General features: G+C 42.9%; 1 protein-coding gene across 1 annotated transcript; it reads right to left on the bottom strand.

Annotated features, from left to right (window-relative positions):
* Nucleotides 1-493: 493 nt before the first annotated feature.
* THBS1 (thrombospondin 1) lies at nucleotides 494-20,559 on the bottom strand. The gene is made up of 22 exons (XM_082239440.1): nucleotides 20,240-20,559; nucleotides 19,814-19,908; nucleotides 17,476-18,050; nucleotides 16,849-16,924; nucleotides 16,432-16,628; nucleotides 15,657-15,785; nucleotides 15,026-15,119; nucleotides 14,136-14,309; nucleotides 13,530-13,706; nucleotides 12,789-12,962; nucleotides 12,319-12,446; nucleotides 12,067-12,219; nucleotides 10,966-11,184; nucleotides 10,361-10,468; nucleotides 9,725-9,884; nucleotides 9,172-9,290; nucleotides 6,601-6,835; nucleotides 5,855-6,082; nucleotides 5,081-5,352; nucleotides 4,158-4,255; nucleotides 3,889-4,028; nucleotides 494-3,017 (listed from the first exon to the last, which is right to left on the bottom strand). Exons 2-22 carry the CDS (start codon nucleotides 19,878-19,880, stop codon nucleotides 3,010-3,012), a joined length of 3,531 nt encoding a protein of 1,176 aa, XP_082095566.1. The 5' UTR covers nucleotides 19,881-19,908; nucleotides 20,240-20,559; the 3' UTR covers nucleotides 494-3,009.
* Between the last annotated feature and the right edge of the window lie 3,809 nt (nucleotides 20,560-24,368).

Here is a 24,368-nt window from a genome sequence, read left to right as displayed (position 1 = left end):
AGAATCCTATTAAGGTAAATGCCTTCTGCTGATGTGTCACGAACCATCCTCAAGCGGGTAAGTTGCAGCCATTTTGTTTATTTCTAAAAAGATGGTTTTGCTTCTCAGTCTCGAGTCAAAGCTATGCAAGTGCGTTGTGAACAGAGGAGGATGCAGCAGTGAGAATTCAGAAAAAAACCTTTTTTTAAAAAAAGTGGAGCCCATGTAGGCAAGTTACAGGTGGTCAAGATTGAATATTGTGTTAATGAAACTATGCAAAGGGTAGGGACTGCTATGACTACAACTTTGTGGAGTCCCTTAGGCATTAGAAGGTAAAGGTATGCTTTCTTTATGACATTTTCCACTAGCAGTTTATTGGACTGGAAGGTAAAAAAATACACAGGTTTCTTGCCAAGAGGATGGCTGGTTGAAATGGAACAAAGGCAGGGAGAACTGAGTGGCAGGTTTTATAACATCAGTAGGCGGAAGGAACATATGAAACTAACCCCAGAGGTTGTAAATATAGATTTTTGTATCTGTTTATTGTTTCTTGTATGTAAGAAACATTATTGTACAATTTACACAGCTTTTAAGTTGTAAAATGGTTAAACATGTGTACAAAATATGCTCATTTTTAGAAAAAAACACCATACTAAGAGCAACAACACTGGGGATGGGAAACAAACAATTCTTCAATTCAGTGTGCAAATGTTTTATAAAAATAGAAACACTAGCTCTACAGGTAGCATTTCATGATAAATTATTTAAATAGCATATCTACACAAACAGAAGATTAACTATTCCAACAGTAATGAAAACAATAATTTATACAAATACAAGGAATGGTATGCAAGATGACAGGGGGTGAAACCATCGAACACAGTATCACAAATTGTTCTCAGCATTGCTTCAATGCTGTTTTCTTACTGGGAATATGTAATTCTGCAAAAAAACAAACAATCTTGACTATATACAGCTTGCAATCTTTTGTTTCTCCTTAATACTACAGTAGCTTTAAATTTCGTTAGATATTTAAACTCTGCTTGATCCAAAGGTTTTTCTCTCTCTTCCTTTTCTCAGTCACACAACAATGAGGTAATATTTGTACATAAACTTTCACCTTTGACATTCTTTTTTTCTTAGTAAGAAGAGGCTCGTAGATAAAAGTTTTGCTGCCCCTTATACCATGAGCAGTCTTTCTTAATTTAAAAAAATGCTCCTGAAATCCCACCTGTGAGGCACTTATGCTCCAGCAACCACACACTGGTATCTGAGGTGTGCGATCTGCAAAATCAAACATTCTTATGCCATTTCTTCCTTTAGTCTGCCTCCTCCCTAGGACAGGGATTTTCTTCTTTGTCTGACACATGGACTGATAGAATGCACTAGCAACATACAAGTATAACAAAGGTGATAAAGGCAACAATCCATTGATAGCATCTCTCATGCAAATCCCTCTGAAATGAGAAGAGTACGGACTGACAGCGGATTATGGCCAGTGTTAATAAGAAAGCTATTACCTCTCCGACAGGAGAGATCTGGGCAATCAATATTTAAACATTTTTGTGGTTTGGCAACACACCAGTAGGGTAGCCCTACTAGGCTACATTGCCAGCTGTCTTGTACAGAGGAAGAAAGAAGAACACACTGATAACCCAACCTCCCCCTCTCCCACTGCTTTTTTTATTTTTTATTTTGCTGTGCCCCACATTGCTTCTGGAAAACCTGCTCTTTACAGCTAAAATATCTTCACACACTACTGTCTAGATTCACTATAGAACAATAAATAACCTGTATTTACAATCTTACAGTCATGGAGACATTGCAAAATTATGTGGATAGTCTTGACGCATTGTTTTACTGTTTTAATCTAAAGTCCTTTCTTATTCATAACAGACAGGATAGGTAAAAATAAATATTTTACATTTTCTTTATCTACAGTTCTACAAAAATCAATGCTTTAAAAACATGTTGTTTGTTTGAAAAAAGTCCATTGCATTTTGTAGAAAAGAATTTTGTATTTTAATTGTGTTTGTCATCTTTTGTGCCTTTGTAACCATAATATAAGAAAAAAACATAGTTCCTTGAAGGCCAATACAAGTGCTAAGTTGAGCTGAAAGTGCTCTTTGGCACTTCAGTGTTCTTGCTACATCTGCACTGCCTGTTGCTGGTATCAAACCTGTGCATGTTTGTTATCATGCATTGGCACATGTAAACTTGCTTTCCCCCTCTGTTCCTCTGCATCCCCTTTCTCACTAAACTGGTGTAATCCAGTGTGCCAATATTGTTACCCCTCTTACCCCACAACTGAATTTTTAACATTTGTTAATGCTGCCTGGGTTTAGCCAGCTAGTTTTCCGATGTAATCAAGCAAAGTAGTTCCTTATTAATTGAAAAAGATTTAGGCTGTAATCCTATGCATTCTTATGTGGGAGTAACTCACATTGGGACTTGCATAGGAGCAAACATGCAGAGGATCAGGCTATTAGTCAGATATGTAACAGTCCCTCCAATTAAGATGTAAACCCCAGGGAGAATAGTCCCCTTTCAAAGAGTGAGGCATTTGCCTCCAACTTCTGCTAGTCTCTTTCCTGTCCCTCTCATCTCCCACAAGCTGAAGTATATATTTCATTTTTAAGTAGTCCACAACACAGCATAAAGATAGTCTTATTACAAAAGTGCTACTCCGTTGGACCTCCAGTTAAAGAGAGGCAGTGACAATGCCCAGCTACACAAATGCCTTTCTTACAGAAGTGACTATTTGCTCCTGAGGCAAGGAATGTTCTTATTCACAAAATACATTTGTTTTCTTCTGTGCCAACAGAGGTCAGAAATGAAGTGTACTTTGCTGTTTTCTCTCTCTCAAAAGCATTCTCTTGAGGCAGATCATGTATTTTGAGTCTATTTTGTAAAGGCAGAAGAAAGTGAAGAGCGATTAAAAAAAATGGTCCCAGGGTTTGTAGAAACTAAACTTCTCAGAAGGTGCAATACAGCATTTCAAAATAATTTCTGTATCAACGGCGATTGTGATCACGGATCTGCAAGAAGAAAGGAAAAATTGTAATTTGTCACTCTGTTTACACTGATACATTAGTAATTAAGCAGCTACAATTAGCTATTCAATTGTCTGTTTTGCAGCTTAAATAGTAACTGCATGTTTCCCTTTCAAAATGTCAGATGTGTAGCTGAATTGCTCCAAGCTTTTTTATGAAGTGGCTACCCATGCAACACAGCTATCTAGCTCTGATAAAGTGACTTAATTCTTGCATATCACCAGAGGCTGTTGAAAGGGACACAGGTGGCGCTGTGGTCTAAACCACAGAGCCTAGGGCTTGACGATCAGAAGGTCAGCGGTTCGAATCCCTGTGGCGGGGTGAGCTCCCGTTGCTCTGTCCCAGCTCCTGCCAACCTAGCAGTTTGAAAGCATGTCAAATGCAAGTAGATAAATAGGTACCGCTCCGGTGGGAGCAGTAAACAGTGTTTCCGTGCACTGCTCTGGTTCATCAGAAGCGGTTTAGTCATATTGGCCACATGACCCAGAAGCTGTCTATGGACAAGCACCGACTCCCTCAGCCTATAGAGCGAGATGAGCCCGCAGCTCCAGAGTTGTCCGTGACTGGACCTAATGGGCAGGGGTACCTTTACCTTTACCTTTACCTAGTGGCTGTTGAATATAGATTCAATTTCAACAGTTCTATTTTCAATGGCAAACCTTGTGTGCCGTAAATATTTTTACATCACTCTTGATATTAAATACAATATTTCCCCTTTTCCAAGAGTTGTAGCCAAAGAGTTACAGATTTCTTTACTTTAATCAAAACATTTTGAATGTGTAAAGCTAAAGTGATGGTGATATTTCACCAGTAATTTCAGGAAAACAAACTCAGCTTCGGAAATATGGATTCTTACCTTTGCACTCATATTTAAGATCTGAGAAGAACACCATTTCTTGAGAGAAGACAAATAATCCTAAACGACCACCAGCATAGGTTTTATCATAGATTGGTCCAGAATCAGCCATGATCTTCTTTCCTTCAAACATTACAACTCTGCAGTAAAGAGAAACAGTAATTAACCACAGCCATGATATAGAATGCTTATTCTGCAACTATAAAATTAGCTATTGCCAAATTGTATTTGTCCTTCTAAAGTTGTTTTAGAAACTTTGCAAAGCTTACCTAATGTAGCCAGTCTTTGGTCTGTGACTCAGACGCCATCTGTAGGCGGTGAAATCTTTCCAGCCTATATGATGAGGGTCATGCCACAGGGTCCGCACCTGAAAAGTAAATACGTAGTTAAATTACACATGCCATTATGCTGGTACAAGTCTTTGAAATCAATTGTATGCTTGGAATGCAATTTCAGACATATATTTGTATGTGTTGTGATTTCTGTTGTCTGGTCTTAGACTGTAATAAAGATTGAATTGACATGGCAAAGGGGGATGAATAGCATGCCCAATGGCCTCGGGCTTCCTATTCTTTCTGTTTCTACCTGTCATAAGCATTGATTGAATACAGATCAGAAATATTTGCAGGCCTCCCACTCTGTGGGCAGGTTGTGCATTTTGTCCTCTGAGGGAGGTGCCTGAAAACACAAACATTGCTCTTCCTGTTCCACCCACTTACTACATTTGAAAAAGCCTTAAGTGAATGTATGATGCTGTTAATTGAATTGTTCAAAGAAAATCCCGTTGGTACTAAATGGAATTCTGAGAGCTTATTCATACAGTATATATTTGTGTCAAAATGAGCATTCTCTTGTGGACAAACATAATGTGTGAATCAGCAGTGACAGATGTAAACACCAAGGACTGAATCCAATTAAGTCATATCACTGAAACAAATGGACATGAGTGAGTTTAGTGGGCCTGCTCAGAGAATGGCTTAGTTGGGTACAACCCTCCTCTACTGAATTGAATGCAGAAAGTTAGTTTACATTAACCCTGTTGTGCACAAGACTTTTGAAAGAGACTTGTGCATTCTTATCTTACATTGTTATTTAATATCATTCTTCAAATCTGATTTTTCTTTCTACAATAATAATAGTCCAAGGATTGCAGAAAGGAAGGTTTTATTTATTAACAGAAACAATCTCTTACCTGTCCAGGAGTATTTCCAGTGTGCCACAGTGCATTACGGAGGTGCTCTCCAGGACCTGTGGTGGAGTTCACTACTTTGATAGCAAGACCGGAATATCCCTGAGCTTTGGTTGGTGTTGGATCCCAGTAAGACTGGGTGATTTGCTTCCACATGACTACATAAAAACGGCTGCTGGACTGATAACCAAACACAAAGCCAGCATAATCATCATCCCTTTCTGTATTAATGAAGAATGTGCCGCTGAAATCAACAGCATTAAATTCATCATAGCCTGAGTGAAAGAGAGAAAAAAAGGAGATATTTTTAGTCTTTCTTAAACTGCAAGAATAGTCAGTTCCCCCTATTATTAATTAAGGCCTCAGCCTCTTCCAAAGGCTCACTGGTGTGAAGTACTGTATTTAGAGATTCCACCACAAGACTTCTTTGATTTATTGTTCTTTGGCCACAGGTTTTCATGTGACTCTTTGGGATATGGAAAGATTTGCTTTGAAGTCATAGTGGACGTAGCAGATAGGTAGGACCACAACCTATTGCCTTTGCTGCTCTGCTGTCACAGAGGCAGGCAGGCAGGCAGGCTGGCTTAGGGCTACACCACTATGGAGCGATGGAGACCTTAGAATCTGAATGTAAGTGAACCACTTGCTAAATTATATTATGCAGGCAAGTATTGTGTGTACTTTCAGCTGAGCCTTTAAGTGAATAGTTATCATCCAGAGACAGATGACACTTTCTATAGTGAACACAGAAAGGAAAACCCCAAATCAACTGCTCACCAACTGCAAGTCCAGGATCACAGTTGACAGTCTGAACCAGTTCTTTGCCTTGGTGACGAACAACCCAATTAGGATCGTTCTGAGATGTGCCCTTAGGATCCAGTGGAACCATCTGAAATCGGCGGAAATCTGTCTCACTGATGTCAACATTCTCGGGGCAGATGTCGTGAATGTCTAGCACCTTGTCTTGGTCAAAGTCATCTTTGCATGCATCTCCACGTCCATCACCTAGCCCAAGAGAAAGAAAGGAAATGGTGGAGGAGTGGGAGAGAAATAAAAAATATGTGAGAGCTTAAAAATGAAATGTGCATTTCAGATTGGCAGTAGTAAAATATCTAATGTAATTAATCCAAGATTTTAACTGTGCTACCGAAACCACCATTACTTGACATCAATAACTATTATACTAGTTACACTAACAAATGCCACCCAAAGTGCACATTTGATAATTCCCTTAAACAACTTTTCTCTCTCCACCTATATCCCTTTTAAAATACAGTTCCAGGCCCAAATCTCCAAAGGCTCCCCTGTCTGTGCAATAAACACCCTCTTACAGCATTTCAGTGAAATGTGTAGATCCATTCACATGGAGCTACTCCATCTGAACAAGCAGGTTATGTTTTCTTGCCATTAAGGATTTTCCCCCCTTAAAAGGATGATTAAACATTACACTGTGTGTTTAATTTAATGCTAGACAATCCCTTCTAGTATAGTTAGAGAAGTTGACAGTGAATAATTTTTCTTACCATCAGAGTCAAGTTGGTCTGGGTTGGCAACCAGTCTACAATTGTCTTTGTCATCAGGGATGCCATCATTATCGTCATCGTGATCACAGGCATCGCCTTTTCCATCCTTGTCATGGTCAGCTTGGTTTGCATTGGGCACATAGGGACAGTTATCAAGATTATTTTGATGGCCATCTTCATCAATGTCCTGGTTGCTATCACATTTGTCTCCTATGCGGTCAGAGTCAGAATCCGTCTGAAAGGAAAATGGACCAACATGTTCAAGTAAAGCATTTTAAAAAGGGTACCAACTAGAACTATCTTAAAAAGATTCCTACTAATTTACACTGTCTTGGCCCATCCAGTGGCTTCTTGCTAGTGGCTTCTTCCAATGGTCAGGACTCCAGCTGGCTATCATGCCAGTTGAGGGAACAGCTCTGCACAGGCAGTCCTTGCATGCATGGAGCTTTATTGAAGTGAACTAACAGGTTGGCAGGCATAGGAGCTATCTTTGTATGCTGGTATGACAGCTATTGCACACTTGTAATTTGCTAATGTTAATGTCCACAGACAAAAAAAGAAAGAAAACCACCTGTCCCAACTTGTTTTGGGTTATCTTCAGACATCTTATTGCTTAAATGTATTCCTCAAAGCACCAGGGCCTGAGAGAATGGTGTGGTTTCTGCTTTTACTTGGCAGGAATTTCCATGTAATTTCCATGCCAGAATGTGTTAATCTCTTGTTTGTTTACTTTTTCAGATGAGATAAAAGCGCCACTTTCTGCTTTATTGTGCACTTTGTACCTTCTGGGCACTAATGCTGTATAACTGGATGAATATTTTCTATTTACCTCACTGCTACGGCTGTGTTAAGGCTACTGTTGTACAGTAATACCCACCATAATGTTTTTTGCCACATACTGATTAAATGCTTGAACATTCTTTTAGAAGTGTCATGATATAAAAGTACATGCAAACTGCAAATAGTACATCAGGCTGCTTACTTTCTGAAATATGGCCCTAAGACCTCTAGATGCAGACTACAATATTAATCAGATTGCCCTAAGTTATCCAGCTTCGTGTTACTGCAGGTTTGGCTGATGGTCCACTGAGAAATATAGTCACCCAAAAATCAACTGATCACATTAACTGCTAGCTGAAGAAGGGCATTTTCTGCAACTTAAAATGAGTCATTTGAGACATTCAGCACTTCAGGAATACTTGCAGTCCATTGTCACTGTGGTCTGCTATACACTACTTTGGAGAGAACCCTTTCATTAAAAAAAATAGTCTAGCAGAAGTACAGGGACATTAAAAACAGATTCTTTTATTGTAAGCATCCTTTTAGCCAACACTGCCCACAGGGTAACATGAAAAACAGATCTAGATTCCTCCAATTTTGCCGAGACCACTCAAGCATCCAAGGTATGCCCCTGAAGCTATTAATCCTACTGCCTTGTACATGACATGACTGCACAAGCTTCACCCATTGCTGCATTAGATCAAATTAAATGGGATGGGTTGGGCTTGCCTCTTATTTCCAAGCCTTTAAACAGGCAAAGTTTAATTAGGTTATATATATTTATGGTGGGATATGCCTTTCAACTTTTCTAATAGTGGAGAAAACAACTTTCTGATGTTAGCATTCTATATAGCTTTAACATTTGTCCTTAGCAAAGCATTTTGTGTGTGTTTGTTTATGTGAATCTAAATTCACTGCCCTCTTGGCCTCAGGACATCTTGTGTCATTGATATACATTCCTTGCAAACACACCCTTCATTCAAAATAAAAAAATTCCTTCCAGTAGCACCTTAAAGACCAACTAAGTTAGTTCTTGGTATGAGCTTTCGTGTGCATGCACACTTCTTCAGATACACTGAAAGAGAAAGTGTGTGAAGAGGACTGAAACAGAAGAAGTGTGCATGCACACGAAAGCTCATACCAAGAACTAACTTAGTTGGTCTTTAAGGTGCTACTGGAAGGATTTTTTTTATTTTGACTATGGCAGACCAACACGGCTACCTATCTGTAACTAACACCCTTCATTGTTCAGCACATGTTCTGCTTTAATGCTAAATATCTGAAACATGAGAGTGCCATGCTGTAGCGCTGTGCAGGTTCCTTTATCTTAACCAGCCTGTATTTAGTAAAATATCACTGTGATGATACCAGAGATCTTTTTCTCCATTTGGTACTTATGCTACTAGCTGATGTGCTCCAGTACAGAATGTATGCTTTCTACAGTAATTCCAAACCATAATGGGTGGTATTCTACTCAGAGTAGAACCTCTGAAATTAATGAACTTAAGCTACTCATGGTTATCCACGTGGTTTTTCTATTAGTAGAAGATACTGCATCTAACATGACATAAAGAAATGATTTATGCACTTGAATGCCTCATGCATTTTTTAAAAAAGAAATCAAGGTTTTCCACACATGTCCCAGTTATAAACAATTGTGTATTCCTCATTAGGCTGCCAACTGACATATATTGCAGGGGTGTGTGTGTGTGTGTGATAAATAGCAGATATCAAAGAGTTAATCAAAACTGAATGTCCATGTACATTTATAGGCCAAAGAATTAAGCTGACCTGATCTGGATTGTGTTCCATAGGACAGTTGTCACACTGATCTCCAACACCATCCAAATCTGTATCCTTCTGGTCCACATTATATACATACTGGCAGTTGTCTCTTTCATTAAGAATGCCTAAAAATACAAATAGTTTAGATATTTTAGTGACCTTGGTAACATGTCTAAATAGTACACATATATAGTGGGACCAAATGAAGCGAGTAACTAAAAGGAAATAACTAAAGGAAACCAAGTTAAAGGTAGATCTGTCTAGTATCATATATTAACACTGTTAGAACTAACACAATAGTTAGCAATCACGTGGCAGGCCGCTTGTTCATGGAAGAGCTACAATCCAAGTACGACTAGTGCTGAAACATGCTGATAATACAGGGTTGGATCCAGACTTGTACAGAGCAACTTTCTACAGCTCTCAATGTACAACATATTTGGTCCATACAGTGAGCAAGATTTCACATCAGCAGTTGAATTTGGGCAACTTGTAGATTACTAAGAAAGTGTGTGGTGGTGGGGGGGGGGGTAGAAAAAGATAAACAACAAAACCGTACCATCTCCATCAATATCCACAGCACACGCGTCTCCTTCTCCATTGTTATCAGTGTCTATCTGATCTGGGTTGTGATTGTATGGGCAATTATCACAGCGATCACCAACGTCATCCCTATCATAGTCATATTGTTGTGGGTTGTAGATGAATGGGCAGTTGTCCTGTAGAAGAAAGAAAATAAAGAAGCCATGTTAAAAAAACAAACATACAAGCATGCATGCACTTTTAGATATATAAGAAATTTGTTGACTATATTTATTTGAATAAAGGCAGTAAGCAAAGGCATTAATAGGACGACATCCATATGGACAGTGTGACAGAGGGAGCTGAGAGAGAAGCTAAGGCCAGTCCCCTGTGCTCTGGAATTTTCCTGTCTACTTGCTGAAGCAGAATGATGCTATAATCTGAAGTACCAAGTAAATCTCAGGCCTTTTAAAGCATGGGATCCCTATAGCTGTTGAAAATACAAAACTCTGATAATACTTTACTGTGCTTCTCTTTAAATACATTCCAAAACATCAGTGCCTGCAATTTCCTACAGTGACTGCCAAGCTGAAGTTCTGCAAATAGCCCCCAGGTATGGGGCAAAAATGAATATTATCTAAACCACAGACAGAACAGTTTCTGCGAGACTTACTCTGTCATCTACAATGTTGTCATTGTCATCATCATTATCACAAGCATCACCAATTCCATCCTTATCATAGTCTTCTTGCCCAGAATTGGGAAGGTTGGGACAGTTATCCTGCAGAAAAAGAAACATAATTATTTACTATCCACCTTTAAATACAACACAGCAAAGCGCTCAGATTGTAAGATTATATTTCCGAGATTTTGTTTTGGATGGTGTCAGTCCATAGTACCATTCAAATATACTCAACAGTATGTACTCTAATTTATCCTGAAAACTAAAGATGAAACAGAAATTTCCCCAAGACATTTCAGATTGTCCAAAGTAGGCACTCTAAAAGCTATGTATGAGCCATAATCCGACACAGGTGTTATTTCAACAAATTTATGCATAAGCATTTGAATCAGGTACACTAACTGACAGTTTTTTATTTCTTTTAAGGTATGGATATTATTGCTCAAATGTTCATGGTGCGTACATTCATTCAGGGCTCTAAAGAGTGTGTGTGTGTGTGTGTGTGTGTGTGTGTGTGTGTGTGTGAGAGAGAGAGAGAGAGAGAGAGAGAGAGAGAGAGAGAGAGAGAGAATATGAATATGTAGAAATTGGCTTACTTTACTGCAGTGGTAGGTAGCATTGGCAACGCAGGGCAGGTTTGTATTTGGCCATCCATCTAAGTCTGTGTCTTCTCCACAGATAATGCCATTACCAGCATAGCCTGGCTTACATTCACAGCGATACATAGGGTCACTGAAGTGGCCAAGGTAAGTGCACTTGGCATTCTTATTGCAGTCATGAGTTCCATCCTTACATGGGTCACGTGGTTTACAGACCTAAGAGACCAAATGGACACAAGAAAATTAAGATTACATGCAAGAAATGTGTCTATCATTTTGTTATTTTGAGATAGCAACACATGGAAGTCTTTTTTAAAAAGAGAATACTTCTCCACGGATACAGTAGCCAATTATGGCTTTTGTTTTAAAAGAACAAAGCATCCTATGTGCATTTCTATATAATATGTTAGTTACTAGCTTTAGGCTTGGATGTGTTCACATACAGAGAATGTTTATTTATTTCAAATCCATCTACAGGTCCCCAGACCACATTCCACACCTTTCCCAAGGTCCATCACCCCCATGAGCAATTTTGCAAGAGTTATGGAGGACTGCAGAGGGAGGAGGTGGAAAAGCTAGGATCCAAGCCTTCAATTATAGCAATATCTGAAGATGGAAGTGTGGAAGAATATGCTTAAAGCTACTATGTCTTGATGCTATTGCTTTCAAGATTTTAGAAGCATTCATTCTAAACTAATTTAATTGAAACACATAGTATAGATACGTTGTCATTGGAGCCAGTCTATGTTATGCATAAAAACTGGCATGAACTAGGCTGTACAGGCCAGGCCCCATTTCTTTCATTGTTGTGGCTGCTAGGAAAGTACAGCTATGATCATGGTAATGATGTTTTTTCTCTGATTCACGTTATCCATGCAGATCTGTGAGCAAAATCACGTGGCAGAATGCAATAGTGTGAATTCACCCTAGAATTCTTTTCAGATGTTAAATATATGCATACTCTCCTTTCAGAGCAACTTGAATTTCTAGAATAATGTATTGAACTTGTTCTTTCCCCCCTCCTGGGCGTGTCTTATAAATGCAAAAGGAGAGGGACGAGGTTTTAGTAGCAGGGACCTTTTCATATTTTGGCAGTACCTGCTTGTTTGCTATTGCATTCTCCACACCTCGACCAAAGGGCTGTGGTCCAGAAAAGCGTGGTGGGCAAGGTTGGCAATGGTATCCAGGCTCAGTATTCTCACACCTGTGGACTCCACCAAGGACAAAACAGGCATCTGGGACCTCTTGACACTGGAGTATGAAAGAAGGTGACAGAGGGAAAATTAGCTGTAGGTTTACTTACAATTCAGTCCTATATTTTATATAAATAAGCAATTCCAGTCGTCTTACCTCATCAATATCTTTGCATTTAATTCCATTTCCACGATAGCCAGCAGGACACGCACCACATTTCCAGGAACCATCAGGAAAACTAGTACATGTAGTTCCCGCGAAGCAAGGGTTAGACAGGCACCCATCTGAGAGAAGATAAAGGTGACATTCCAGAATGTTATTAGCCTCGTGCAGGGCAATGGTGGCGAGCAAGGTAGATAAATTTAACAAATACTCTTTTGTGTTTTTAAAAATCAGCTCAATTTTAATTTGACTTTCTTTGCACTGCTTGTTCTTACCATTTTCTACTCTAAATCACACAAGTAAGAAATAAGAACAGCATTGCCCATCATACAGCCAAGATGTGGCTGTATCTCGATATATTTTTTTCCAATGGGAAAACTCAGACAAATAGTTACATTCTTCTGAAGATGACAGAGCAGAGCTACCAAACACCATTTTATACTTCAAAATAGGTCATTACTCACCAATTGGGCAATCCTGCTTGTTGCAGATCTGGGTGTCCTTAGCATCACCAATACAATCCTTCCCTCCATACTGGGGCGCAGGATTGTTGCAGAGACGACCGCGCTGCTGAAGGCCCCCTCCGCAGGTGACTGGACAGGTGTCCCATGGTGACCATGGTCCCCAGTTCCCATTTACTAAAGAAAAAAGGATTTTTTTAAAAAAAAAAACTATTAGCATCCAGGGAACAGAGCACAACTGCCCTGGGTGCCTTCAATATGCCTAATCACAAACAAATCTAGATGTTGGAAAATTCAGGCTGTGATGTTCCTTTAAAAAAAGGTGGGGTGTGGAAGTGCCATCTCAGCAGATTTCACGTAAGAAATGCCCTGCTGGATCAAGCAATGTAGTTAAGAATCCTGGTCTCACAGTGGCCAGCCAATTGCTGTAGAAGGGTCATGAGTCAGATCTAACTGCAACAGCACTTTCCACACTTGTGATTCCCAGCAACTAGTATTAAGGGGCATACTGCCTGCAACAGTGAAAGCAGAACCCAAGCATCATGGCTAATAATCATTGAAAGCCTTATACTCTGTGAATTAGTCCAAACTCTTCCAAAGCCATCCAGGTTGGTGGGTATTACTCTATCTTATGGGATCCAATGCCATACCTTAGCTATACACTATTCACCTATATAACATTCAATGGAGTATTGGAAACATTAATTATTACACAGAACACTCATCTTTTAAGACTAAACTTACTTGGGCAAGGATCTTTCTGGCATGGTTTGTTTTCTCTTGCCTCTCCCTCACACTCTCTGCCATTCATCTGAGGTAGTGGAGAGTTGCACAGCCGGATTCTAGTGATCACTCCAGTTCCACAAGTAACAGAGCAGGAAGACCAAGGGGACCAGTGGCTCCAGGCACCATCCTGTTTGACTATAAACAGACACAGTTGTTACCAACTATGAGGATTAAAGCTCTTTTAAGCAATTTGTAGCTTTCTTCTGGCACTAGCGGCAATATAGAATTGCTGAAATTCAATTCAAGTAAGAAACCAACATATTGCAATAATAGAAAGATGGCAATGGTACACACTTGGTACTGAGAGTCATTACATTTGATGCTGTGCATGTCAAGATAAGCAATAATTTACACAGTAATTGAACAATGATTTACACAGTAATTAATTACAATAGCCAACTATCTTATCAGCTCCTTTTGTCAGCAATGAATGTTTTGGATTGGCAATTTGCAAGCAACTTAATAGTGCTAGCATGAAGTATTAATCAGTATTTCTCAACATATTGCAAGCTCAGGACAAGAACAGGTTGCATTGTTTTCAAAGTAAAGAAATGAAATGCTTACATCTCTTATCACATTCCTGCATATTGCAAATTCGTGTTTGTACAGAAGAGCCTTCACAGCGATGGTTGATTCTATCACAAGAGCGACCTCTCTGTTGAATGCCATTGCCACAGGTCACAGAGCAGGTAGTCCATTCAGACCAAGGAGACCAAATGTCATCTGCATAGTCACTGGCTGTAAAAAGAAGCAATTCCCTATTTAAGTCCTATGCAACAAATTTTCTATCACATGTTTGATTTATTATATTTCTATGCCTCTTTTCATTCAAATGAATTCCAAAGCAGCTTACAAACAATAAAAAACAATAACATGATAGAACATAATAGACCACAAATACAGCATACATCATAAATAATAATTAACAGAGCATCAGTAAAACAATTACAATCTATAAAACGTTAACAAAGCAACAACTAAAAAATAAAATAAACATCAAAATTGAAGCAAAAGTCATATTATATGATTATAAATGCCGGATTGATTTGTTATTCTATAAAACAATATTAACAACGTTAATAAAATTGTAACCAAAAGATAAACTAAGTATTGTTAAGTTTAGACACACTATGCACTCCCATGACTCATAATTTTTCACTCCATTTATCTCATTAAAACACTGTTCTGCACTGAAACATTTTTTTAATCAAATAGCTTCAAACCTACCTCTATTTCTTGTTCATCAAACTTCATGAAAACAATGGCCTAGTCTGCACACAACCCAAAGTAATGACATATTAAACTATGGTTTATTAAACCATAGTGTAGTGTTATGTGCAAACCCTGCCCAGCAACTTAACTATGGTATATTTGCTGCCATAGCAGTATATTTTACAACACAGCTTCTAGTGGAACAAAGTAGTTGAAAATGTTAAGGAGCCTAAACTACTTACGCCAACATCGTGGGCAGCATTCTCCATCAGGAACGGTGGCATTGGAACAAGGCATGAGAGGGCAAGATACTTTGTGGCACATAACAACAGAGTTCTAAATAAGGAAAGACAATATTGACAAACATGTATGAAAATTTACTCTTTCACCTCAGAATTGCTTAATGCTAGAATTACATCAGAGATGTTTCTCAAAGATATTGTGGACCAATCTAGATATTAATTCTAATTCTGTGAAACAGACTCACAACCCCACCTTCCCACCCTGTTCTTTAAAGTAATTTTAGAGGCTAACAAAATCTTAAGATTGTATCAGGTGCCAGCAATCTATAAAGAACCACAGTTCAATTCACATTAAAGAAATAATCCCTATGAGAGAGAAAAAATTAAACAGCCCCTCCTCTTGCCAGAGAATCAGCACCTTTTCAGCCTGAGGTTCTTTTAACTCAGAATTCAATGGACTAATGTTCCCAGATATGTTCAGGTGTTTACCTGGACACATGAATGCTCAAAGTGTGTGCAGATGCAGCCTTCAGAGTGTCCTTGCACATATCAGCCATCCAAAAACGCACTCCAGCCTTCCCCATGGCAAATCAAATACTCACAAATTATATCAACAGTAAGGAGTCTTTACCTGGCAAGTACATGTAGTACAACTATCTGTTGTCCACTCAGCTGTGTTTTGGTACATAACATCATTATGGATGCATACTCCAGGACTTGTCCTATACCGAGTAGCACCCACTTCCTGAAAAATACCATCCTGAAAAAGAAAGTTTTAAAGTGGATTTAGATCGATCTGAATTTCACACTTAAAGAGTAAAGAAATTACGTCAACAAATTATACTCAGCCCCATTAATTTTAATGAATCCTTCTTCCAAATAAGGGCACTTAGGTGGAAACCATAAGCACTTACACTTGAATAGTGCACAGTTCGCTTCAAAGAAACATGGGGCAAGATTGTGCTGCATAGATCAGTTCATATAAGCAAGTTAGCCATTTATTTTCTCAGTTGAGTCCCATGTGTGGGACCATATGGGAGGTTTTCAAGGTAAAATAGTTTATTCATGAATGCTGCCTGCAGCTGCCGTTTCTGTGACTTTGGTCACTGTAGAAACAGTCACTTCCATGCTAGAAATGGCTGCTGATTGTTGTTGGTAGTATCTACTTATGCCAGTCCACACTTAAGTTAGTCAGTCTGTGACATACAAACAGCTTGGCGATGAAGTTCCCTGCCTGGTCCCCTGGTCTTAATCACCACAGGGGAGTGTCTGTTTACAAGCCTGCCTTCTATTACATGCAATTGTTTGTTTGCAGAATATAAGCAGCTGGTGGCTTGTATGTGTCAAGGAGCCCTTAGAAACCCATTGTCCCCCGTTTCATTATTGTGTATTTAACAGCCACTTACCATTTTGCTGACTGAATCTTTAAGTGTTGTAACCAGGGCACGCAGACTTTGCAATTCTATAAACACATTGTTTAGTTCATCACAGGAGAATCCACAGATTGCCTGGATGTCTTTTGTTTTATGGCCAATGTAGTTAGTACGGATGGCTGGACGGGAGCCATTCATGGGATTGTCCAATATAATAACTCTTCTGGTGGCTAAAACAAAAGGGAAAGGGGCATACATATTATAGAGATATATAATCTCACAGAATTAGAGAGTAGACTAAAAAATACATAGCACTTTGTAACAGAAGTTTCTTAGTTTACAATGCTTTGCAGTTTACTGTGTGATGAAACTTCTCTCACTGTTCTTTCACATACATCAAATACATATCTTTAATAAGTCAGCAAATTTGGAGACATATTGCAGACTTACAGCTTTCACAGCCTTTGTTTCTCAGGATGGCTTCCACTGTGGTTCCAAACACAAACCGCACGTTCTGCAGCATTCCCTTAAAAACAATGCATTTATTGTCAGCTTTTGATGAAAAAATGGAAGGGTAGCATTGCCAAAAAAATACATTTTCAAAATATTCTATTTACAATTGATACAAATTTCCCAATTTAAGTGGAGTGATTATTAAATAAAGACTTGTTCTATGTGCACATGAAGCTAAAAGAAGCTAGATTTGTAATGCAAATGTAAAGAAACACCCATATAGTCAGAATGGTAGCTAACTATAAAATTCCTCTCCTACACGTTGTCTTTTTCATGGGCAAGGATCAATTGTTAATGTAAATATGAGACTTGCAGGTGATTTAAACCTCACATTTGAAAGGAACGGTAGATATTTTTGCATCTGGGGCAGAAAGTAAAAAAAAAACCCCTCTCTTTTTCTCTAACCCCAAGGGCAGATGCTTCTTTTTTAATGACAGATAAAAACCAGGGGAAGAAAATACCACCGTCTTTGGAACCTGTTGCTTCACTTTTGCTTCCTAGCAAAAGAAAGTCAGGTCCCTGAGATAAACTCACAAACCTGCTACCACAATAAAGGCATCTTACCTGGAAGTTGTCATTGACTCCCCCTTTGGCAATGCGGAGTCTGGCACTGCTGGCCAGGTCCCTGGTGAGGATGTTCTGAATAGGGATTTCCAGCTCAACATTCATCAGCTTCTCACACCCCACGTAGAGCTGAGCCTGATCTTCCTGGACTAGGAGGGTGATGTTGTTCCACTGTGCGTTGGGCAACTCAACTTCCTCCACCGACACCAGACTCTGGTTGCCCTCCTTGGGGAAGACGCTCAGGTCCAAGGTTTTAGCCTTGCCATTCAACACCAACTTGAAGACATAGCCAGAGCTGTCTTTGCGCTCCACAGCCAGCAGCGTGCCAGGGATCTTCTTCATTGGGCGAAGGTTTGCTAACAGGATGAAACCCTTCTCAGCTTGGATGGCATCAAGAATGTCTTGGAATTTGTAATCAGGAACAGCAGGGATACGGTTGGCATCATCAATGCGATAGGCAGGGCTGGACGTCTCAGGTCCCTTGACTGGATGCACCCCTAGTGCCTTGCGAGCTCCCTTGCGACTAAAACCAATCAACTCAAAGAGATCGAAAACACTGTCATCATCACCATTTTCTGGCAGGAGAAAGAGAAAGAAACAGAAAACACTGATTATCGGCTTCTGTCAAAAGGTTGAGAGAGAAAGTGGAAGCGTGGACTGAATATCACAAGCCGGGAGCAGGATTGTATGGAGGTGAGTCAAAGGAACTTATCGTGGCCAGACTGTCCAGAGAAAATATTCAGCTCCCAGGAAACAAATAGTTGTGATCTGCTTCTCAGCATCTATACCATCCCAAGTCTCAGAGCAACTCCCTGCCACAGTCCTGCTCTGCAGGAGGTTAGCAGTGATGGAGGAGAGGTTGCAGCAGTTCCAGCCACTTTCACCTCACTGGCTGAACTTCAGGGTCTAAGGGAGCAAAGAGCTCTTTCAATCCATGACCAGCTACCCTGGAAAACCAGGAATCTCCTGGTGAGGAGGTTCCAGGAATTCTCCTCGCCTTCCTTGCCCTCTCAAGGGGCTCTGGCTGAGGCAAACTGGAAAGAGATATACAATGGGAGCCTGTCGAGAGAAGAGGGCAAATGCCAGGAGACTGTGTGAGGGGAAGAACCGAAGAAGGAATGAGCTCTGGGCTATATTGGGAGGTGGGAAGGCAGTTGTGCAGGCTTCCAGGTAAAGAGAGACAGCTGAGTTGGGCTGACTCACAGAAGCTGCAAAGCAACTTGGGGAAAGGGGTCGGGCATGCCCTCAGGCAAGGCATTTGAACAGTGCAGGGCGCAGCTCAGAACCCGGGCCCAGTGCCAGGACTAAGCCTTGGAAGAGGTGAAGCAATAATCATTAAAAAGTCCTGCGTGCTTTGCCTTAACACACACATGTACGTGGAGAGAAGACGTCCAGGGAGCCGAAGGTGCCTCTCTTCTTTGAAATGAATTCACCCCGCTCTCTACACGTCTGCGGGTTCCTCCCCCTGCCCAGCCCTCCCAGTCCCGCTCGTGTGTCTGGTCTGGAGCGTCCCACAAGGGCTTGTGTGAGCCACCTAGAGGAAAGCGAGCGCTGAGGGAAAGCGCCTCCCTCCCTCCCTCCCTCCAGGCGCCAAACCGCCTCACTCTGCTCGACGCACAGGAGCGAGCCCGCCAAGCTGCGAGCCCTCAGAGGAGAAGCGGCCCGGGGGGAGGGAGCAGAGGGCACCCAAGCGCTCTCCGGAGCCACGTCCGCCGCGCTCTTGGCCGGCCTCACGAGACTCCGCGCCCAGCAGTCACAAGTGGCGGCAGGGGGAAGCAAGACTCGGGCGCCTGAGGGGGGAAAGGTGAGAGGCTCGCGCAAGGCTCCTTCGGAGTTTCTTCCGAAGTTTAGTCCCGTCAGTCAACACAGCCAAAGACCTAGGAAGCTGCCTTAAACCGAGTCAAGAGTCCAGCGTTGTCTACACTGACTGGCAGGGGCTCTACGCTCCAGAGTTTCAGGCACCCCTGTCAGCAGCCAAACCCGGGACCTGCTGCGTGCAGGGCATAGGCTCTACCAATGACATTGGCTACTATCCGGAGAAGAGCTCTGTGAAATCCCAACGCTTGCTATCCTTGCAACACAACTGCTCCAGTGCGATAACGTCCGAGACCCAATAGGACGCAAGGGATCGCTGCCCACAGTCACCAATCCGAAGTCCCGCTCGCCTTAGAGAAGTAGCCGGGCTAGTCTTCGAAAACCAACGCCACTATAAAGGTCCCAGCCCAATCTTTAAATATTATTATTAACAAGGCACGAGTGACCTCTCCCCGCCAAATCTAGGCTGAAGTGGCTGCCATTCCCCCGCCCTCCCGCTCCGCGACCCCGAAATTCGGATTACCTGGGATTCGGTTCGTTGCGCAGACCCCCAGCATCAGGAGGAGAAAGAGGCCGCCCGGTAACTCCATGGTACGGATCTGGACCCAAAGGAGCGACCTTGAAACAAGAAAGGGAAACCGCAGCCTGGTCACTCCAAAGGTCTCGAGCCAAACACCCGCGTTAGCTTAGAGGCAGACAGAAAGGAATCGGGCTGGGAGGAAAGGTGTGCAAAAGATGGGAGGGGATGGAGACGATATACAAAGACGGGAGAGAAACCAAAAATACAGGGGGGGGGGGGGACGAAGGGAGGATGGAAAGTGAAGGAAAAGAGAGCGGGAAAGATGCATGCTTCAAAACAAGATCATCCATAGTAGTTTAATATTCGCCTTTGCGCATTCGAAATATTAATGCAAACTTGCAAGAGGAAAGATGGCTCTTCAGCACTTACCTTTGTAGAAGTAAGGAATCCGAAGAAGTAACCAGCCCCAAGAGCAAATATCTCTTGTAGTAACCCAGTCGAGAGAGATAAATATCCTTGCGAAGCTCTCGGACTTTCTGATATGGCCCTTAGTTGGGTTTCGTTAGCGCCTTTGGCTGTGTGGAGCCCAAGCGACCAATGCCCCTCAGCCCTGGTCTCTCTCTCCCCGGCCCTGGAGCAGTCCGAGAGAGAACGAGGGATCCTTGGATTGTAACGGGTGATCAGTTGCCTGCAGCCCTCGCAGGTTCCCCTTGGCTCTCACTCCTGGCAGCTTGCACTGGAGCTGCTGCAGGAGCTTCGCTCGCCTTTAAGGGGTCGCTCGCATTCCTGAGAATCCCAAGAGCCAATCAGCAGCCGCCGGGCAGGAAGCGGGCTGGTGTTTATCCAGTTACCTCACAACAAGACACACACACACTCACACACTCACTCCCCCCTCGCAAAAATGCAAAAGGAAGTGGGGGAGATACGCGTGAGGAAGGTGGGTGGGTGGGAAAAATCTTGCCCGGATCAATGAAGCGTTTTGTCCCTGCCATCAATGGGATGCTGATTGCCTTAGAGCGGGGATTCCCACTGTAACATTTATGCAAGATACGGAGCGCAGGCACAGTTAGAGACCCGCTCATCCTCGCTGCGGGCTGTTGCGCATCTCTCTCTCTTTCTTGTATGGGCAACGAAAGGCGGCGTGAGCAAGAAGGGCAGATCAGGTCCTTCTTCTGGGGGGTGGTTGGAAGGATTGGGCCCAGGCAGGGTAGTATCTAAGGAAGCACCAGAGGCTACCTCTGTTCATTCCCTCCCATCTCTCTGAACGGTAGAACAGGGAGAATTTGGCACCCGCTTGGTCCAATCTCTCCCCTCCCCCGGTGCCCAGTAGGAGAATCCAGGCATGCCAGTTAGCAGAGGCAGTTGCTCAGACAAGTTAGCTGCGGCCTCATCCTCCCTCCCTCGGTCACCTGCACTGTTCCCTCTCGGTGGGGCACCAGCGAGGGAAGGCAAACCAGCAGAGATGGTCCCTGTAGTGAACAGCCGTGGCCCCACGGTGCGCCCTCCTCTCCCTGGTGCCAGTTTTGCCCGAAGAGAGGGGCCAAGTGAGCAGGTGGTGGGGCCGCCCCGAGGGAGAGAACAGGCAAGCAGAGCCGGCTCCTCAAATGCTCTCACACCCCAGAGGGTAGAAGGTAAAGGAGCAAGAGGAGGCAGAGGCTGCTCACCCCACTCCCCCTTTGTGCATAGATAGGAACAAAGGAAGTAGCCTTATATCGAGCCAGGCCATCGGGCCATCTAGCTCAGTATTGTCTACACGGGCTGGCAGCAGCTCTCCGGTGGTTCAGGCAGGGAACTTCCCCAGCTGTACCTGGAGACAACACAGGGGTTGATCCAGGACTACCTTTTGCAGGCAAAGGCGAAGCTCATGCTCTACCACTGAGCTACATACAACCTTGGGGTGGGGGGTCTGCTCCCCAGCGGGCCCACGATGGCCAGAGGGGCAGCTCCGGCAACCCGGAGAAGGCGGCAGCAGGGAGGCGTGAGGTGAAATGTTTGCCTTCAAGTTCACACACGTCATTGCGCGCCTTCTCTTTCTGAGCAGCGCGCTCTTCCGTTGGTTGGCTTGCGCCTGGTGGCGCCTCTACGCCCGCTTGGGGGCGCTATGCGTATTCTTTATCAGGCGGGTTAGACCTAGGAAGCCAACTTTTCGAGCCGGGCATTCCTCACCTCGGACGGGAGGGAGGCTGCCTTTTTTCCTTTTATAGAAGATCAGGAAAAGCCGAGCGGCGATGATTCCCCCCCCCCCCCCCGTTTCCAAACACCAGCACGTCTTTCCTCCCGTGCTTTTCCGCGGCGCGCTCGCTCCTGTTTGGACATCAGCTCAGACAACAATGCCACCCAAAGCTCCGCGCCTCTCCAGCAGCTCACGCGGAATGACTGCTCTCCCCTCTCCCGGCCTCCCCCTCCCTCCCCGGGCACTCCCTGCCGTCGTCGGTGAGATCCCAGCGCCGCGGGGCGTTGCTCGAATCCTCCCCCCCCCACCGATCTGGCATATCTGCGCCGCGCGCATTGGCAGCGCCAACCTGTGCCTGATTGCCAGCGTGACTCGGGCTGCCTGGAATCCCATTCATGCCCTCCGCCTCTGACGTGGAGCTAGAGGCAGCCCCGGGTGGGCGGCTGACGACGTCTGCGCTCCGCCGCCTTGTTGTTGCTGCTGCTGCTAAGCAAACAGGCAACCCTCCTCCATACAAGGGCGCAAGGGAGAATGCCTTCCGCCCACCCTCTCGACCCCGCCGCCTCGGGCTCAAACCCGCACCCATCCATCTAACCCAGCCTGCCACTTCCTTCCTTCCCAGACCCTCTGGGAGACCCAGTCTGAAAGCGCAATTGATTAATCGGAATGATTAATCGATCGATGGCTGGCGACCAATCAAACTGCCCACATGCGGAGTTTTAATCAGCGCTCTCTCTCTCTCTCTCTCTCTCTCTCTCTCTCTCTCTCTCTCTCTCTCTCTCTGTGCTGTGAAAAGGTTCTGGAGCCAATGGCCAGTTACTTTTGTGTAAATAATCTAGGAATGTCTGCTGCATTCTGAGGGACATTCAAAAGCTTTCCTCATGAGGTAAACGATTCTGTCTATGTGGAAGTCAGAAGAAGCAAGAGACCGGCTAGCTTTGCGAACAGGTCCCCTCTGTGTCGCTTTCCTTGTTAGCTTAAATTAGTTAATGGAGTGATTGCGACAAAACAAATATGCAATAGTCAATTACCCTAATTGGAATGTAAACAAAGGTCACATTACAGTAGGGCTTTCAGGGCAAGTGAAGGCAAATCAGGGGAAAGACTTTGAGTTTTTCAAAAATAGGGGATTGTTCTTTTGAAAAATAGATTTTCAACCAAGTTTGTATTTGGAACTGAATATAGATATGCAAGATTTTCGGTTTATAGTCGTCCCTCAAATAATTCAAGGATCATTCAAAAGAAGGAAAGCAGTGTTTTACAAACTTCCCCAGGGCCTATTTAGACATTAAGTGAGGTTGTGTGTTGCATTTTTCATATTGTGTTTTAATGCTGCAACCTGCTCTGGGACCTTATGAAGTGCAGGCAGTTCATCCATCCAGCCATCCATCCATCCATCCGTAATAATAAGTCACCCATGTATCTTCCCTGGTTTCTCCTTGTCCACCCAGCATTTCCCTGCCCCTGCACTGCACTGCAAGAAGATGGAACAAAGGGTGGGAGCATGATGATGATTTGGGGGTGCCTACATGCGGGTGGGGGAGGGAACAGGCCCTCACATAAGGAAAGAAGCAAGACTACTACCATAAGTGCAGAGAAAGTTGCATAGTCCTGCAAGAGAACTTTAAAATAGGAGTAAAACACTTAAAGTTGCTAGTGAATCAGTATATCTAATAAGTGAATGTAATATATAAAGCACTCACTCGTGTTTAAAGAAGGGAGTACCCCTTAACAAGTAATTTAAGGCAAGAAAATAGTACCACACAAGCACCACTGTAGATCTGGTATTTTAATACAGTGGTATCTCAGCTTACATACGCTTCAGGTTACATACGCTTCAGGTTACAGACTCCGCTAACCCAGAAATAGTGCTTCAGGTTAAGAACTTTGCTTCAGGATAAGAACAGAAATCAGGCTCCGGTGGCACGGCAGCAGCAGGAGGCCCCATTAGCTAAAGTGGTGCTTCAGGTTAAGAACATTTCAGGTTAAGAACGGACCTCCGGAATGAATTAAGTACTTAACCCGAGGTACCACTGTAGTTATATCTCCTACTGCCCTTGGGGAAATTGCTTTTTCTTCTTCTTGATGCTAAACTTTTGTTTTTCATAAAAGGTAAAGGACCCCTCTACAGTTAAGTCCACTCAAAGGTGACTATGGGGTTGTGGCGCTCATCTCACCTTAGGCTGAAGGAGCCGGCGTTTGTTCACAGGTCATGTGGCCAGCACAACTAAACCGCTTCTGGCACAACAGAAACCGTGAAGGAAACCAGAGTGCATGGAAATGCAATTTACCTTCCTGCCGCGGCTGTACCTATTTATTGCACTGGTATGCTTTCAAATCTGTATACAGTTTGCCATTATTTGAAGCTCCTCTAAGTAGATTCAG

The sequence above is a fragment of the Podarcis vaucheri genome, assembly GCF_965113315.1.
Source record: "Podarcis vaucheri genome assembly, chromosome: 1".
In the NCBI taxonomy this organism is placed as follows: domain Eukaryota; kingdom Metazoa; phylum Chordata; class Lepidosauria; order Squamata; family Lacertidae; genus Podarcis; species Podarcis vaucheri.
Note: the sequence above shows the minus strand (reverse complement) of the source record. Positions and strands in the feature narration are given on the sequence as shown.

Bases quoted from the DNA above. Each gene is read 5' to 3' on its own strand.
- THBS1 (XM_082239440.1), bottom strand. From the start codon at position 19,880: ATGGAGTTACCGGGCGGCCTCTTTCTCCTCCTGATGCTGGGGGTCTGC. The intron at 6,083-6,600 runs GTAAGAAAAATT...CTCTTGGGCTAG, and splicing joins AGACCAACTTGACTCTGATG to GTGATGGACGTGGAGATGCA. The intron at 4,256-5,080 runs GTAAGAGATTGT...TTTACTTTTCAG, and splicing joins CTGGAAATACTCCTGGACAG to GTGCGGACCCTGTGGCATGA.